Source organism: Rhinopithecus bieti, unplaced genomic scaffold, assembly GCF_001698545.2.
Source record: "Rhinopithecus bieti isolate Rb0 unplaced genomic scaffold, ASM169854v2 scaffold_51905, whole genome shotgun sequence".
Taxonomy (NCBI): Eukaryota; Metazoa; Chordata; class Mammalia; order Primates; family Cercopithecidae; genus Rhinopithecus; species Rhinopithecus bieti.
The window spans coordinates 1,364,268-1,382,609 of NW_016821253.1; the positions used below are offsets into that span (position 1 = coordinate 1,364,268).

General features: G+C 47.6%; 1 protein-coding gene across 6 annotated transcripts in view; it reads left to right on the plus strand.

Annotated features, from left to right (window-relative positions):
* Positions 1-18,342, plus strand: part of TPO (thyroid peroxidase) — a 101,970-nt gene that overhangs the window by 9,229 nt on the left and 74,399 nt on the right. For all 6 annotated transcript variants that reach the window (XM_017860281.1, XM_017860285.1, XM_017860282.1 and 3 more), the window contains 2 exons: positions 7,465-7,634; positions 9,938-10,070. In XM_017860281.1, the coding sequence (XP_017715770.1) occupies positions 7,465-7,634; positions 9,938-10,070 (303 nt within the window). The remainder of the gene's footprint in view (positions 1-7,464; positions 7,635-9,937; positions 10,071-18,342) is intronic.

Here is an 18,342-nt window from a genome sequence, read left to right on the forward strand (position 1 = left end):
TTCTGATTGGCAAAAATCAGTGGAAAGAATTATCATCAGTAGGAAGGAATGTCTGGGTTATGTGAAGGGATTGTGGATACCAAGGTTTCATGAGCTTCACAGAGAAGAGATCATGAATGCTTCTTACCAGACTTAAGGTGTCAATGCTGGAGGGGTAGATGGAGGCGTGTCTGACTCACCACCTTCCATCACGGCCTGAACCAGCTTTTCAGACTAACTTTGGAATGCCCTTGGCCGAGAGGCGGGGTCCACTCAGGTGGTTAGGCGAGGACATTAGAATGTTATTTTTGGTGTACAAATTGCATGTTAACAGGGCCCTTTTGAAATCAATGCCTTGATCCTAAGGATGCATTAGAGTGAGGGAAGCCCAGGAGAGATGTCAGCTGGGGAGACTACTGGAAAAATTAAGAAATACTGTTTCTACTATGGAACAGTCATTGTTCTAGATGCTGGGATACAGAGATGAGTTAGATCATTTCATATTCTCAGAAGTCCGTGTTCCTTGTGTAAAGACAGACACCTGAAGGGGGCACCTCATTTAGGGATGAATTTATTACGGATCATCAGGAAACATGATGGTTGGCTGGTTAGAGAACTGACTTTGAGTAAAAGTTTTAATCATAATAAAACACTTTTATCCTTCAAAACACATCTAGTTACTTTAGAGCCGAAAAGGAAAAAAAATAACTTCTCTAAATAATTATGTCAGAAGCTAGAGTGTGCCTAAGTCATTTCTTCCACTCGCTCGTGGACAGTGGCGTGGCCCCAGGCTTTTGGAAAGTGATAGGAAAGCACAGAGCCTGCCCATGGAAGTGTTTACAAAAGGGAGCCTCTGAGGCCACCCTACCCCTCACTCATCGCCTCGCTTACCTGGATAGCACGGGGCCAGGGACGGAGGACTTTGCTCCCAAGGTAGATGGAGCCAGAGTTTTAGTGTTTGCACTCGCTCCCACAGAGCAATGGAAAGGAGACCAGGCAGGCTGCACACAGGAGGGGCTGCGTCGAAGGAGGGGGGCCCTGTGCCTGGGGACCCGGATCTTTACGCTGTGCGGCGAGCGTGCGGGCCCGGGCTCTGGGGAAGAGCACCCCTGTTTGACTGGAGAATCTGGAGAATGTGCGGTGTATTCTGGAGGAAGATACAACCTCCAGGGAGGCAGCGGAGGGTTCCGGGGCCTGTGGCCCAGGCTGCATCAGCAACCAGGTTCACCTGCAGCAGCCAGACCCTGTGAGGGAGGTAGGCAGGGGCAGGATCTGCCCATCCATTGTGTCTGGGCCGCCTGGCCAGGTGTGGCTGGTAGTGTGGGGGCAGGGGTGAGTGTGCCCTATGAGTGTGTGGGGGTGGGGGTGAGTGTGCCCTCGACCTGGCAGGCACCCCTGGGACAGGGCAGTGTGCTTTTCTCTCACCATGGCAGAGAGCGGGCACTGCAGATCTGCCCCCTCCACCTGCCATGAGAGTGGGAGCAACTCCCTTCCTTTCTCCGCTTCGTAATTTTATAATTTCAGCATAGATGGAAGAAGTGTCTGCATGAGGCTCTGGGTCCGGGAGACCAGAGGCCGAGACACCAAATGTTCCCATCAGTCTCAGTTACTCAGCCCATGGTCTGTCCAGGCTCACATTCCTTGAGCAGTAAACTCATTCCTTTTTAGCATTCAGGGACCATTTCCAGTATTCGCTGTGAGTTCCAGGGTGTATTCAGTCTGGACCATCTGCACCTAGATTGGTGATACCATTTTAGTCTGTTTACTGTTCACAGTGAAACGCTCTGGGCATTCCTGGGGCAGCAGACAGAACAGCTAAAGGAGCATTTTTATTTAATCAAATGAAGCTACTGGATAGTGTCCCCGAACCGAGAGTGATCTGGAGAATTCGTGGGAACACACATATGGTGCATGGCTCTGTGTGGGCTCTTCACCTTAAGAATGCAAAACCAGCTAGAGTCAAAGTTCCCCTGAGTTTGGTTTTCAGATATTTTGCTGCAATTAAGAGCCTGCAAGTGTCACCTAGTAATACCTTGCTTATGTTCTGAAACTGAGGTCTTAAAGTAACATGCAGTCCTGGCCTGGGCTGCAGATTGCGTCTGTGTCCGGAATGAGCCATGGCTGCGGCCCCTGGGAAATGGCAGTAGATGAACAGAGCAGACTGTGGCTTGTTGTGGGGTTGAAGCAGCTCTCCAGGCTCTTCTGAACTGAGCTGCCTGCAGGCTGGGCTCTGCAGAACGTGGACATGATGGGAAAGTGACCAGTCAGCGAGAGAGAGCCCTCTGAGCTGCATGGCAGCTGCAGGGACAGGAAGGGCTGGTATGGGCAGCGTGGCCTGGGTACCCATCCAGGGCACCTGCTGGGCAATACCCTCTAGGTCATGCTCAGGAGCTGGGATCAGTTTCCCAGACCCCTCCAGGTCACGCTCAGGAGCTGGGATCAGTTTCCCAGATCCCTCCAGGTCACGCTCAGGAGCTGGGATCAGTTTCCCAGACCGCTGCTTTCCTGATGTATCCCTTTTGGGTCCAGACCATTGTCCCATGGGTGCCAGGCAAAAGAAGGGATGCAACAGTGAGCCCTCGAGTGGGTGCAGGTGTTGTTCTAGGGGCAGAGAGTAGATTTCATCAAAAGGAGCACCGTTGGCCTCTTCAGATCTCCAGAGAATTCTCATTCTTCCTATTAGCCAAATGTCTTGCTCAGATAGATTTTAGATAAATGTCTGCAAGGAAAGCATGCGTTTTGGGAGGGTTGCTATCCTCTCTACCATGGTGAGTCCTGGGGAACCTGCCCAGGTGCCTACGCTCTGGCTCTGCCGCAGCTGCTGCGACTGACAATGTCACTTGCGTCTGGGCCAGGCATCTTCTGTCTTTGGCTGACATCCATGAACTGTGGCTGGCTAATGTGTTAGTTATAAGTAGCTACAATCTCAGTGTCCTCAAAGTTCATGACTATATAGTACCTTTTACAAACATGTCAGCAGATCTAAAACACATCTATTGTATATTTTAAGTTAAATATCACATGCATTTGTATGTACATGAAGTTATTTCTAAGATACATTATGCATGTGTATAATTTTTGTATCTTACTGTTGTCTCTGTCATTCACTGGATGTCTATGTGGTGCAAGCTACTTAATTTTCAATGAATTAATTTCCTCATCTATAAAATGGGCGTAATTATTGTATTTGTCTCACAAGCTGATATGGTTTGGATGTGCGTCCCCCAAATCTCATGCTGAAATGGGATTCCCAGTGTTGGAGGTGGAGCCTGCTGAGAAGAACCGGAGCCTGGGGGCGGATCCCTCCTGAGTGACTGATTTGCCCCATCCCCTTGGTGATAAGGGAGTTTTTGCTCAGTTAGTTCACATGAGATCTGGTTGTTTAAAAGTCTGTGGCACCTCCCCCACTCTACTCTCTTGCTCCGGGACCCGTCCACTCCCCATCCAACTTCTGCCATAGTTGTCAGCTTCCTGAAGCCCTCACCAGAAGCCAGGCAGGTGCAGGAGCAATGCTTATATAGCCAGAAGAACCGTGAGCCAATTGAACTTCTTTTCTTTTCTGCGTAAATTACCAAATCTCGGGTATTTCTTTACAGCAACGTGAAAATGGCCTCATACAGAAAACTGGCACTGAGGAGTGCAGTGTTTCTATAAAGACACCTGAAATTGTAGCAGTGGCTTTGGAACTGTGTAATGGCAGGGGTTGGAAGAGTTTGGAGGGCTCAGAAGAAGATAGAAAGACAAGGGAAAGTTTAGAACTTCCTAGAGACTTGCCAAATGACTGTAACCAAAATGCTGCTAGAAATAAGGACAGTGAAGGCCAGGCTGACATGGTCTCGGATGGAAATGAGGAACTTACTGGGAACTGGAGGCAGAGGTCACCTGTGTTATGCCTTAGCAAAGAGCTTGGCTGCATTGTGTCCAAGTCCTGGGGATCTGTGGAAGTTTGTACTTAAGAGTGATGACTTGGAGTATCTGGCAGAATAAATTTCTATCCAGCAAAGCATTCAAGGGGTGGTCTAACTGCTTCTAACAACCAACCATCAGATATGAGAGCAAAGAAATGATTTGTGTTTGGAACTTACATTTAAAAGGGAAGCAGAGCATAAACATTGGGAAAATTCGCAGCCTACCCATGTGATAGAAAACAAGAGCCTGTTTTCAGGGAAGGAATTAAAGGGGGGTTGCTGGAGTAACCATTTGCTAGAGAGATTAGCATGACTAAAAGGGAGCTGAGTGCTACTATCCAAGACAACAGGAAAAGGGCCTGGAAGAAAGCATGTTGTAAGTCCTCAGGACAGCCCCTCCCATCACAAGCCCAGAGATCTAGGAGGAAAGAATGGCTTCAGAGTCTAGACCTTGGGCCTCTTTGTCCTGCGCAGCCCGGGGACACAGATCCCTGTATCCCAGCTGCTCTGGCTCTGGGCTTGGCTCAGAGGGGCCCAGGTACTACTCAAGCCACAGCTTGAACAGTCCAAGCCGTAAGTGTCTATAGCTTTCACATGGTGTTCAGCCTTCAGGCTCACAGAATGCAAGAGTTAAGGAGACTTGGTGGCTTTCCCTGGATTTCAGAGAATGCATGAACAAGCCTAGGTGGCCAGGCAGAAGCCTACTTCAGGGGCAAAGCCCTCTCAGAGTGACTCTAGTAGGGCCATGCTGAGGGGAAATACGAGGTTGGAGCCCCCACACAGAGTGCCCACTGAGACACTGCTTAATGGAGCTGTGAGAAGGAGGCCATCACCCTGCAGACCCCAGAATGGTAGATCCACCAGCAGCTTGCACCCTGTGCCTGAAAAAGCCTCAAGTGCTCAACTCCAAACCATGAGAGCAGCCAGGTGGGCTGTGTTCAAGGAAGCCACAGGGCAGAGCTGCCCAAGGCCTTGGGAGTCCATTCCTCACACCAGGGTACAGGACACAGGGTCAAAGGAGATTGTTTTGGAGCTTTAAGATTTATCGAATTGTCTACTGAGCGTAGACTGGTGTGGGGCCTATCAACCCTTTCTGTTGACTGATTTCTCCCTTTTAGAATGGAAAAATATACCCAATGCTGGTGCCACCGTTGTATCTTGGAAACATGTAACTGTTTTTTTTTTTTTAATCCCAGAGGCTCATAGGTAGAAGGACCTCATCTCCAGATGAGACTTTGGACTTGGGACTTTTGAGTTAATGCCGGAATAAATTAAAACTTTGGGGGACTGTTGCAAAGGCGTAATTGTATTTTGGAATGTGAGAAAGACATGGGATTCGGGGGAACAGGGTAGAAGGATATGGTGTGGATGCTTTTTCCCTCAAATCTCATGTTAAAATGTGATTCCTGATGTTGGAGATGAGGCCTGGTGAGAGGCGAGCGGATCACGAGGGCAAACCCCTTATGAATGGTTTAGCCTTAGCCTCTTGGTGATGAGTCAGTTCTCGCCCAAGAGGTCCATGTGAGACGTGGTTGTTTTACACTGTGTGGCACCTGCCTGCCTGACCTCTTGCTCCTTCTCTCACCATGTGAGGCACCTGCTCCTGCTGCACCTTCCACCATGATTGTGGCTTCCGAGGCCTCCTCATAAGCCAAGCGGGTGCTGGGTCCATGTTTGCACAGCCTGCAGAACTTTGAGCCAATTAAATCCCTTTTCTTTATAAATTACCCAGTCTCAAGTATTTCTTTAGAGCAACTCAAAAACAGCTTAATATGTAAGCTTTAACAATTTTTATTTTTATTGTATATATCTCAGATTTGCAAAATGATGTTTTGATACATAATGAAATGATCACTGTCGTCAAACAAAATTAACGTCCCCATCACCTTCCATAGTGATTGGTGTCTACGTGTGGTGAGAGCACTTACAATCTCTCTTAGCACATTTGTTTTTAGTATTCAATATTATTAACTATGGAAGGAATACAAGTTCTTAGCACAGCACCTGAAACTTTATGTTCACTAATAAGCACTATGTATTTTGGGGTTATTATTAATAAACAAAAATATAAACAATCCATTTAATTATGGCAGAACAACTGAAGAGAACAACTAGGTCACTTTTCCCAAAGCCACAGTGGGTGCTTCTGAGTCCTGAGCCTCATGTCTAACTTGCAGAGGGAAGGAGGTTCTCCTGCCAGCTCCATAGTTCTGCCTGGCCTCTGACACTCGCACACCTCCCATGGTCACTTGGGCAGTGCTGGCCTCCTGTCAGCTGGAGAGGCCCCACGGCAGACGACTCAGCCAGGGCAGCTGTCTGGAGCCCCCAGAGCGTAGTCCGCTGTGGTCACTCTGCTTCTCCTTTGGGGCCTGGCCCTGCCAGCTTTGCTGTCAAAGGTGATTGACTCAACCCTCAGGCAAGAAGGATGGTGAACCTGATGTAGTCCTCCCTTGGGTCCTGGGGACTCAGTAATTCCACTTTGCAGGTGCTTGGACAATGCTCTGATCCACCCAGGTGTTGGCAGCATTGTTGCAAAGGTCACCTCTGTCCTTTCTCTCCAGGTTCCCCAGGTTCCCAAATGCTAGTAGGCAGGTCAACTGTGAAACCTTGGATTGGTTCCCTGTAGCTGCTGCTGCTGGGAATCTAAAAAGGCCAGGTGCCTGTGTGGGAGACCAGGAGTGAGGGAAGGCCTGCAGGTGGGGTGAGTCCTGCAGGTGAGGGGAGGCCTGTGGGGGAGGAGAGACCTGCAGGTGGAGTGAGGCCTGCAGGTGAGGGGAGGCCTGGGGGTGAGGGGAGACCTGCAGGTGGAGTGAGGCCTGGGGTGAGGGGAGGCCTGCAGGTGAGGAGAGACCTGCAGGTGGCGGTGAGGCCTGGGGGTGAGGGGAAGGCTGGGGGTGAGGGGAGGCCTGCAGGTGGAGGGGAGGCTGGGGTGATGGGGAGGCCCTGCAAGGTGAGGGGATGCAGGTGAGGGGAGGCCTGGGGGTGAGGGGAGGCCTGTGGGTGAGGGGAGGCCTGCAGGTGAGGCAGGCTTCACGTGTTTCTTCCTCTGTGACAGTGTGTTTAGCTCTCACTGTGAACAGCTTTGCTGCCCCATTGTGAGGCTGCACTGAGGAGATGCTCTGCACTGGAGTGGGAAGCGAAGAAGTTGGAGCTGGGACACAGGCAGCCTCGGCAGGCATTGGCTCTGAGATCAGGGCAGGGCCGTGCACTCCCCAGTCTCCTGTTTCATTAGCTGGGACATAAACAAATCATATCTTGGTTTGGATGTGATGGCCTGTCAGCAATTGTTATGAGAATCCAATTCACTCTGATACGGCAGTTTTGCAAAGGGCAAGGATTTGCCATTTTCCTCATCATTCAATACTGATGCATCACCTACACCCTATTCCTGTTCCTAAACCCAACGACCCCGTGAACAGCGACTGTGCGTGTTTTCCCTGTGCACACCCCGCAGTGCCCGGCATATTGTCTGGAACACAGTAGTTACTCAATAAATGTCTGCTTAATTAATTCGTAATTAAGTGCCAAAGCTACCACAGACAAATAATCTGTTTTATATCTTCTTTATGTGCCATAGAAACCTCAAAAAAAGAGAAATCCTTTCCCCACATCAGCTTCTGTCTTTTTCCAAACTTCCTGAGCCAACTAGCAGAGAGATTGCCCGAGCAGCAGAGATAATGGAAACATCAATACAAGCGATGAAAAGAAAAGTCAACCTGAAAATTCAACAATCACAGCATCCAACCGGTAACGGGCACCCCCTCCCCACTGAGAAGCTGCAACTCCTGAGGGAGGATGCCTTGATTTTGTCCAGGGGCTGCTCGTTCAGGGCATGTTTTTTACTTGAGGGCGTGTTTTTTACTTGAGACCGAGCAAAACATACGAGCTGCAATTTTTAAAATGCTTACCAAACAGTCTCAGTATCTTCTTTTTGTTACTCCGGAAAATAGCTGTCTCTCTCCAATTCAAATCAAATTTGAAAACGAGCTCAATAAGCTAAACATCCGTTTGTATGGTATAAAATAATTTAGGAATTTTCCCCATAGCCCCCCTCTTAGTTAAAACTTGGCGAGCTCATTCATAAAACCTCTTCAATGAAAGGACTTCATGTGTGAGGCAGCGTGTTGCAGGGAGCCCCATCTTCCCCGAGTTACTGTTGCCTTAGCAGAGCTACCTAGGACCTTTGAGAGCCAATTGACTCATCTCTAACATGAGGACAGTAGCACTGCTCACTCCGCTGGCTGTCAGAAGACCAACGCATAAACCAGGAGCAAATGTCATTATTTCTTCAGCTCTAAAGCACTCTATGAACATAAGATACTGAGATGGTAATGCAGGCAGCCAAAAGGCATATTGGTGCTGCTTATGATGGGGAGCAAGTAAGCGAAATGTCTTTTTAATTAATCAATAATTTTTTCTGTGCAGTGCCATGAGCTACTTGGCCTCTGAGTTATTCCTTCTAACTAGCTATAGATCAATTTGGTGCTGGTTTACTTAGCTTTTAGAATAAGACAAACTTGGCTAAACCAGTATTAACCAGAATTCTCAAATCCTAAACTTAACAGTGAAGTTTAATTAACTTCACAGCAAGCTAAGATTCATTTGAAATGTCCTTTCTTTCAAACCATGTGGCTGAACGATGTTTCTAAGAACTCTTGGTCCACTGTCCTGTCCACTGTCCTATCAGGGCCTCCTATGGAAATGGCAGTTCCTGACGCCAGAAGATGTGGGTCTTTCTGGTCCATGCTTTAGAGCCACATGCTCATTGCTGGGTCTGTAGACATAAATGTTTAGGAGAATAGGCTGAGGTATTTGGTCCAGGCTATAACACAGAACTTAAGGACTCCATAATTTAGAATATTTTTAAATGATTTCCATTGTAAGCATAGCCCATCTAGAAAATTTAGAACGCGAGGAATGTAAAAAGGTTTCCCATTACTTCATCACCAAGCCAGGACTCCATTAAATGTCAGTGCCTATCCTTCTAGGCTGCTGCTTCACGTTGGTCTTGTGTATTACGTGACTATAACCTAATGGTTCTTTTCTATTGCACATGATTTGTTGTCTGCAAGCATCTGCTTGAGGACATTCCTGTCAAGAAGAATCTGTGCTCAGCTTTTTGAGGAATGCCTATTCCTCCACTAACTGAATGCACACTGCAGTCCGAGGTTTGCTTAACTGTTCCCATAGAGCCATTCCCATTGGCCTGTTAGTGAGCATTCATGATTGAAAGACTAGTTTGTTTCTCTCATATCTGAAAATGGAATGCATTCCTTCCTGGCTTTTTTTTTTTCTATTGAATATCTCAATTTCACTAGTATCTGGTTAATCCAAGTTTTGTAGCATTATCCTCAAAGATTTATATAAACTGTCTTGGAGAAGTAATCGATGATTACCTCTACTAATAGACAATAAAGTCACTCTCACTTTGATTTGTTGAATAACATATAAATTATAGTGACAGAATTGATCCAAAAAAAAAAACAGGAAATAGTTTTATGGGCTCTCGTCTCATCTGGAAAGATTTACAAGGGAACCAAAATCAATACAAAGGAAAATGAAAGGTTTTGTAGATAAGCGTACCATCTTCATCAAGGCAAGATTTTTTTCTACATTAGGGTTCGGGATAAATTCTACTCCTCACTGTCTTCTAAAGCACTAGGGCCGTTACTAGGCACACAAGCCTCACTGTGCAATTGTGATGAATGAGCCCCGGAGATGTGCTCAGTGAGGGTTGATGGTAACTGCGAAGTTACTTGCTGGCTTATCCCCCTGGGGGCTGAGAGCTTTTAGATTGCTTTTCTGAAAGATCACAGAGCAAAAATAAATTTTAAAAACCCCGCATTTCCAGCAATAAGGAAGCTCAAGAGAATTAAGTGAGTGAGTACTTGAGGTAAAGGGAGAAAGCAGATGTTCTCAAAAACAATGACCCCAGTTACATATGAATCCCAAATTCAGATGCTGGAGCCACTTTTGAGACTGCCGTAGAGTATTTATTGGGTGGATTTGTGGTTACAAGCACAGAATTCACGGTTTTCCATTTTTCACAGATGCTTTATCAGAAGATCTGCTGAGCATCATTGCAAACATGTCCGGATGTCTCCCTTACATGCTGCCCCCAAAATGCCCAAACACGTGCCTGGCAAACAAATACAGGCTCATCACAGGAGCTTGCAACAATAGGTATTGTTTGTGGATTTTCTTAATCTTCTCATGAAAGTTGCATCTGAACATGACTAGGTGCCATGATAAAGGAGCCTCTACCATGACTGGTGGATCTGTACCCACCCCTGAGCCCCTGGTTCCTGTCCTTGGCCTCCCTGACGTGGCCTCTTGCACACCCGGTGGTGCCTCAAGCAGCATGCTGAACCGCACCATCATTCCCAGCCACAACGCCGCTTCCATAGGTGCTTCTAGGTCACTCTTAACTTCCTAACCCCACAAATTCCACCGCCGTTCACCTAATAACTCAAGCCATATGTTTAGGTTCCATTCTTGATTTCACTAACTCCCCTACCCGTTGTTTCCAATGCACCCCCAAGACTGTCACTTTTACCTCCAAAGTGAGTGCTCTCCACTCCCTGTCACCTTAGCTGAAGCCAAAATAACCAGCCGGCTGCCATCACGTGGTGGCCCCCTCACTGGTTCTCCTAGTTTAACTGTTGCTTTCCCCGTTCACGCTTCGTGTTGTGGCCAACACCATCTCAGCACCCTCCTTCTCAATGCCCCCAACCCAAGTCCCCACTGCACTCAGAGTGAGTTCAGATCTGCCCAACAGTGGCAACTGCCCACCTCCTCTGGTCCACGGTGGCAGGAGGTAGACAGGAGCTTTGGCCACACACAGAGGCATGTGATTCAGTCTGGGGTTCAGACTGGTTTTCTGAAGAAAGTGATACAGAAGTGAGCCAAATCTTAAAGGATGAGTGGGGATTTCTCAAATGGGCCACAGGGTAGAGGAGAGGGCTTTGCAAAGGCCAGAAAGAGCAAGACACGTTTGGGCAGAAACACGCAGCCTTTGGCACACAGAGGGGCAGAGGGAGAGCAGCTGCGATTGTGGCGCCTGTGGGGTCTGTGGGCAATAATACACCCCGTGGTCACCTGGAGGCTTTGTCAGGATGGCTGCAGGCTTGATGTCCACCGATGCAGGCAGCAAAGGTGCTTAGCATGGAAGAGCTCCTCAAAGGGACTCGAGCTCCTCGCTGCTGGGTGTGCTGAGGCCAGAAGGAAGATGCCCCGTCCCCGCCGACCCCGTGAGAGAGGAATCAGCAGGACCCAGGCAGAGCCCTGGCCTGGACAGGCAGTGTCCTGAGACAGAGGGCAGGGGCTCTGGGACAATGAACAGGAATCGGCGTCCTGGGTCGATGATGGTTAAGAACAACAGCTTTGCAACTGGACAGCCCTGGATTTCAGACCTGGGATCACCACTTATCAGAGGGCAATTTATTTCAATTCTTTGAGCTGTAAGAGCTTGTCTGTAAAGCCCACAGCAGGAACGCATAACCTGGCTATGTGTAAGGACCGGATCTGAGGACCGTGGAGCCCCAGCTGGAAGAGGCAGCCTGTGCTGAACGCGGAGATGGGTCAGGACCACACAGGAGTCTGCTGTCCACCCCTCCTCCCCTGAAGCCTGGGGTGCCTGTGCTCACGCATGGAAGCGGGGTCAGAGGTGGAGACGGCACGTGTCCTGTCCTCAGAGCTCGGTGGAAGACATAGGTGTAGACAAAGGATGCACAGGAGGTGATGCCTGGGAGTATGGGGGCACTGAAGTGGCTGGTGGGATACACAGCTGGAGGGACCGGGCCTGGATGGAGGAGGGAATGGGGCAGGTACACTGTCGAGCCAGAGGCCAGAGCAGAGATGGCTTGGACTACACGGGGAGGAGCAGGGTCTTCAGCAGGGCAAGGTGGGGTCTAACCTGCAGATGCACGTTCAGGGTGGGGATTCCTGGGGACAGTGGTGTTGGAGATGTGGGGGCGGGGCTGCTCTCTGAATGGATTTCAAAGCCTCCCCCTGGGTCCTGCAATAGAGCCTGAACCTTTCTTTGGTTTGGTGCTTCCTCATTCATAAATCACTGTTCACTCAAAAACAAAACAAAACAAAACAAAACTCTTTAAAAAATGTATTGTGCTTCAGTTTACAATTTAACAACCTCAAGACCAGGGCCTCAGCCAGCACCAATGAGTTCCTGCTTGGCCCTTCCTAGAGGCCCTGCTGCTGTCTCAGGAGCCTCTGCCCCTGCTGCTGAGTGAGCTCCAGTGATGCTCCTGGGAGAATCTCTGCTGACCGTACAATGACGTTGGCCCTGGCAGCCGTGATCTGGGGACACTGAGATCCGAGCTGGTTTCTCTCCTTCTGTGGTGACGGCTACAGTTTTCATTAAGAATTTACAGCATCTGGATCTAAAGTTCGCTATGTTCAAGTCTTCACGCATTGTATTCCACCAAAAATAAAACATCTGCTCAGAAATCGTTAGTGTCTCACTTGTTGTTATAAAAGTGAGCCTCAGAGGACCCCTGCCCCTTGGCCCTGGGTGGTTTATTTTCTCTGCAGGCTGAGACCTGTTAGTGCCAAAGCCTCCTAGGACCAAGCTCAAATTTATTCATGCCCAGTTTTGATAAAAACAGCCCAAACAGCGATTTTTAGCCACTTGGAGCCTACCTCTTTGTGTCTTCCACAAAACCTCTCCCAGTATCTCAGGCCATTGGTAAGATACAGCCTCGTGGTCATCAGACCCCAGGTCGCTGCTGCCGCTGGAGTTGCCTGCCCGGAGACTCCCCCTCCACCTCACCATGTTGCTGAGTAATGTCATCAGACGCAGAGACCCCCTGATGCCCCACCGTGAGTTCCTCGCCATCCTCCCCATCTGGGTGGCGGTCCCTCATCTTAGCCTCTGGATGGTCCCCTGCCTTGAGGGATGTCCCCTCTTCTGCACCTGTGCCCAAGAGCCACCCCAAAAACATGTGTGTGTCTCTGTCTCCCCTGGTCCTAACTTTTGCCTTGCTCAGCCCTGAGTTCCCAGAGCTTCCCCACACCCACTAAGTTGCTAAGTTCCCCTCCAGCAGTCTCCTAAGCCACGTCAGCGTCCCTCTCGGTCACCAGCACCTGGTTCCCCACCCACACCTTCCCATCCTTGCCTGGGCTGGTGCCGACTCACTAGGACCCTTCCTGCCCCAGGGGAGGTGACCTGGCCTCTCCAGGCACCCAGAGAGACTGTGACCGTGTCCTTGCATGGCACTAGCTCTCTGGCCTGGGTTTGGTTGCGTTTCTTTTGATCATTTCTTGACTAGTGTGTCGGCTATGTCAGGTGAAATTTTTAGCTTAACAGCTTAATACTCCATGCAGGAGGTCCCCAGTCGATATTCTCAGCACATCACCATATGGCTGTCCTGATGGTATATATTATATCTTATAGAACACATTAATCTTATAGAACATATTAATACGTGGGCTTCCTTATGTGATCCTAAAAATCTGAATATCTTTTAGAATTGTCATTGCAACTTCCAGTCAACATGTTTAGCATTTGTTTTGGTTAGGTTTGCTTTGGTTTTTCACATATGGGATTAAAGAATTAAGGCAGATATTTGTTTCTGATACATGATTTTTAATTCAGAGAATTTATATTCCTTTTGATTAATTCTGGTGATTAAGCTTTGCCTCTATATCCTTGCTGGGTCAGATGATGCATTTTTAATTCCAATTATGAAGGGCATGTGGGTCCTCTGCAGTGAGTTTGGATTTTTATGTTTGAGGCTCACCAACGTTCCTCAAAAGGTTTCGGATAATTAAATCTCGCATTAAGCATTTCCCTTTTATCGTCTGAAATTTCACCCATGTTTCCTTCTGATCGCGTTTGGCTTTTGTTTTCATTGTGTTTCTTCCTTTTGTTTCTAACTCGAAGGCGCAGTGTTTTCTCTTCCTGCTCGCTTGTTCCTTCCTGAAGGTCGTTTCTTGTCCCTCACCCACCACTGCTGCCCGCTCTGCTGTATTTCCAAGTGACCTTTGGGTGTTGGCTGCAATGACGTCTTTAAGACAAATGTTATTTGGAATTAACTTTTGAAATTCTAAATGTTGAAACGGTAGATTTTAAAACTCATTCATTTCTACTAGTTCTCTTGCTTTATGGTGTGATGTCTGCATGTCACAAATGGATGGCAGGGTTTCTAAGGCTTGCTTTTCCTTTGTTGGTATTTTCCTAATTGCCTAGGACATATCACATAAAATTACTTAACAAGTAGTGGAAAAGAATGATTTTCTTTTGCCATTTCACCTGGACTTTTTGTTTGTATGGTGTAGTCGGTGCTGCAGAAGCTACCTTGTTGAAAGAGGAGGGGGCAGGCTGCTTCTCGTTTGTGTGGTGCAGCTAATGCCACACCCGGACTTCTTGTTTGTATGATGTGGTCAATGCCACAGGAGCCACATGTTGTAAGTGAATGGAGCAGGCTCCTTCTTGTTTGCATGGTGTAGTCTGTGCCGCAGGATGTACCAGTTGGAAGAGGATGGGGCAAGCCCCTTCTTGTTTGTATGATCTACTCATTACCACAGGAGCCACATGTTGTAAGTGAATGGAGCAGGCTCCTTCCTGTTTTTATGGTGTAGTCAGTGCCGCAGGAGGCACTACGTTGGAAGGAAATAGGGCAGGGTCCTTCTTGTTGGTATGGTGTGGCCAGTGCTGCAGGATGTACCATGTTGGAAGAGAATGGGGCAGGCTCGTTGTAAATTTTGAGTCTTTTTTCTTTTCACTTTGTCCTAAAGGAAATTATCAGGTCTCTGCATAACCCTGATTTTTTAACACGGAGGGGGTGTGTGCATGCATGGCAAACTGGTCCCTGTAAAAATTTTAGAATCTCTAAATATAAAGCTTAAGATATTAGTAATGCTGTTGATAACTGTGTTTGGGGTGATGGTGTTTTTGTAGTATCATTTAAAGGATTTCCAGCTTCTTTCTGTTTCTGTTACCAACGTGTGGAGACCTCTTCATCATCCTGGACTCAGATCAGGGTCCTCAACACTCCTGCGCTCCCAGCCAGCTGAGGCCGTTGTTCTCGCCTGTGTGTTTTTATAGAAGTCTAGGAGTTGGGGGTAGGAGGTGGGTGTGGGCAGGGGTCACGTCACTTACAGGTTGCGTTTGGTAGAAGCAGTCACATCAGCTGAGAACAGAATCCCCAGGGCCTGAGGATATCCTGCAGAAAACTGGGTTTTAGTGTGTAGCTTGGCATCAGCCTAGAGATAAGACAAATTCTATTTTAAAAATCAAGTGCTCTGGTCGGGCACGGTGGCTCACGCCTGTAATCCCAGCACTTTGGGAGGCCGAGACGGGTGGATCACGAGGTCAGGAGATCGAGACCATCCTGGCTGACACGGTGAAACCCTGTCTCTACTAAAAATTTAAAAAAAAAAAAATTAGCCAGGCGTGGTGGCGGGCTCCTGTAGTCCCAGCTACTCAGGAGGCTGAGATAGGAGAATGGCGTGAACTCGGGAGGCGGAGCTTGCAGTGAGCCGAGATCGCGCCACTGCACTCCAGTCCAGGTGACAAAGCGAGACTCCGTCTCAAAAAAAAAAAAAGAAAAAATCAAGTGCTCCATGGCGGGATGGTGATATGGTTGGCTGTGTCCCCACCCAAATCTCAGTTGAATTCCTACATGTTGTGGGAGGGACCTGGTGGGAGGTAATTGAACCACAGAGGCAGGTCTTTCCTGTGCTGTTCTCATCATAGCGAATAAGTCTCACGAGATTTGACAGTTTTATAAGGGGGAGTTCCCCTGCACATGCTCTCTTTCTCCCTGCTGCCATCCATGTAAGACATGACCTGCTCCTCCTTGCCTTCCACCATGATTGTGAGGCCTCCCCAGCCACGTGGAACCATAAGTCCATTAAACCTCTTTTTCTTCCCAGTCTTGGGTATGTCTTTATCAGCAGCATGAAAACAGACTAATACAGATGGAGTAAGGGAGGGCTACTGAAGAATTGAAGCCTCATAGCTGCTGGAAATAGATACAGTCAGGGTGGAATTACTCATGGCCAGTCCTCCACAGGCAGCGGGGTCATTGTGAAGACCTGTGTGCCACAATATCTAGAAAACAAAGGAGCCACGAGCCACTGTTTGCTTGTCGTCTAAATCAATGGACTATCTTATCACATGCAATGTTAGACAGTGTATTACATATGAATATTCATAAGCAGAAATACAAATATAGACTATATACTGTAAGATACTATTCATTATACAATATGATTAATTCACCTAGATACTTCATATAGAATTTGCCTTCAGTTTTACATTGATACATGTGATAATAACTGCTCTGTGTGTTCTTGAGAAAGTGCTCACATTCCTGTACATAATGGAAAAGCCATCATATTTTGAAATAGAGCACGAGATTCCAGCCCCCATGTTGTCAGTTACAAGCTGCTTAGACTTCATGTCTTGCTTAGATTCTCAAATTCTCTGCATCTGGAGAATGGCAAAGATAGTGATGCTCATTTCTAGGGTTGTCATGAGGCTGAAGTGAGATAATGGCAGCAGAAATACTTTGTGAGCAATAATGCTACAAAGGTCAGCGACTGTTTATGTAAATAATGGCCACCTTGGAAGCCCCTTTCTTCAAAGAGTCTCAGTCTTGATTCTTGAAGAGGTGTAATTTATCTCTGAAAAACTGCATTATTTCTTGCTGGGTATGTTGGCTCACGCCTGTAATCCAAGCACTTTGGGAGGCTGAGGTGGGGGGATCGCGTGAGCCCAGGAGCTCAAGACCAGCCTGGGCAATAAAGCAAGACCTCATCTCTCAAATTAAAAAAAAAATTATGATATTTCCTGAGTTTTGACCTGATGAACTACTGTGGTAAATCACTGTGTCTCACAGTGTTGTAAGCGAATGGAGCAGGCTCCTTCTTGCTTGTATGATCTAGTCATTGCTATAGGAGGTACTATGTTGGATGAAGTACCATGTTGGATAAGTGGCACAGTGGATAGAATCCATCTCCATCGTGACCATGAGTAGATTCCTGCTATTAACTTGGAGTACGACTTATGCAGGGCTTGGGGGTGAATCTGGAGGCACAGGTGGCCAAGTCTCCCATGGGCCTGCACCCCCAGATGAGGGGCCCCCAGATGCAGATCAGGGACTTTACACCCCAGAGGGCTGCCTTCTGGCCCCTCCCAGATTTTGCTGTCTCCCCAGAGGTGACCACTGTTTTGATCTTCATCTCCATAGTCAGTTTCCCCTGACCTGGCTTTTATAGGAAGGAAGTTAGATGGTAACCCCTGGGCCTGCCTTCTCCACCTCCACTCACCTTGGAGATTTAGTTGCTCCTGCCTTGCTGAGGGAGACACTCATCGTTACAGGGCAGGCATGGGTACCTCTCTGCTGAGCGCTGGTCAATGCTCCCGAGTGGCTGCTCCAATATGCACTCCCAGGAGCAAAGTGTAAGAGCCCCATGCCCTCCCCAATCCCCGCCACTGCGAGCCCTTTCATTTTATCCCTTCTTGAGGGGGGAGTGGCATTTCCTGTGGTTTAACTTTATATTTTCCTGGTGACTAAGCACTTTTAAAATACATTCATTGGCCATTTGGAGACTTTTGTGGGGGATGTGCCAGTTCAAACATTTTTGCCATTTTTGATGAGTCTTTTTTGATTTATAGATGCTCATATTTTCTAAATATGTCTTCAGCGAGAAATGTTTTACAAATGTCTTCTCCCACCCGAGATTGGCCTTTTCACTCTCCATGCTGTCTTTTGGAGAAAAGTTGTTCATATTTTTAATGAAGTCCCATTTATCAATTACTTATTTCGTGGAAAGAAATTTTTTTTGTTGTGTTTAAGAACCTTGGTTTCTCTGAAGGATGTGAAGGTATTTTTCTTGTGTTTTCTGCTGAAAATGTTATTGTTTTACATGTCACATTTAGATCTGTGACCCATCTCATTTAATGTTTTGTATAATATATGAGGTGGCAACCATGGTGTGTGTATGTGTGTGTGTGTGTCTGTGTCTGGGGTGTGTGTGTGTGTGTGTGTATTGTAAACCAAAAATAAAATTCTAAGTCCTGCAATCATCTGAATTGACCCCTCCTCTTGGCAAGGGCGTTCCAAAGCTAACCTGAAAAACTAATTCAGACCATGATGGGGAGAGCAAGGTCAGATGTGCCTCATGACACCCTCCTCCCTTTTGGAATTACTGCTAGAACAGACTTAACTCTAGAAGAAACATTTACAGTCTATTCTCTCAGAAGCCTGCTCCCTGGAGGCTTCACCTGCATGATGAAACCTTGGTCTCCACAACCCCGTGTCTTAACCCAGACACTCCTAAGTCCTTAGACAATAACTTGACTCTTTCAAAAAATTGCCAATCAGAAAATTTTTGAATCTACCTTTGACCTGGAAGCCCCCACTTCTGGATGTCCTGCCTTTCTGGACTGAACCAATGTACATCTTACATGTATTCTACTGATGTCTCA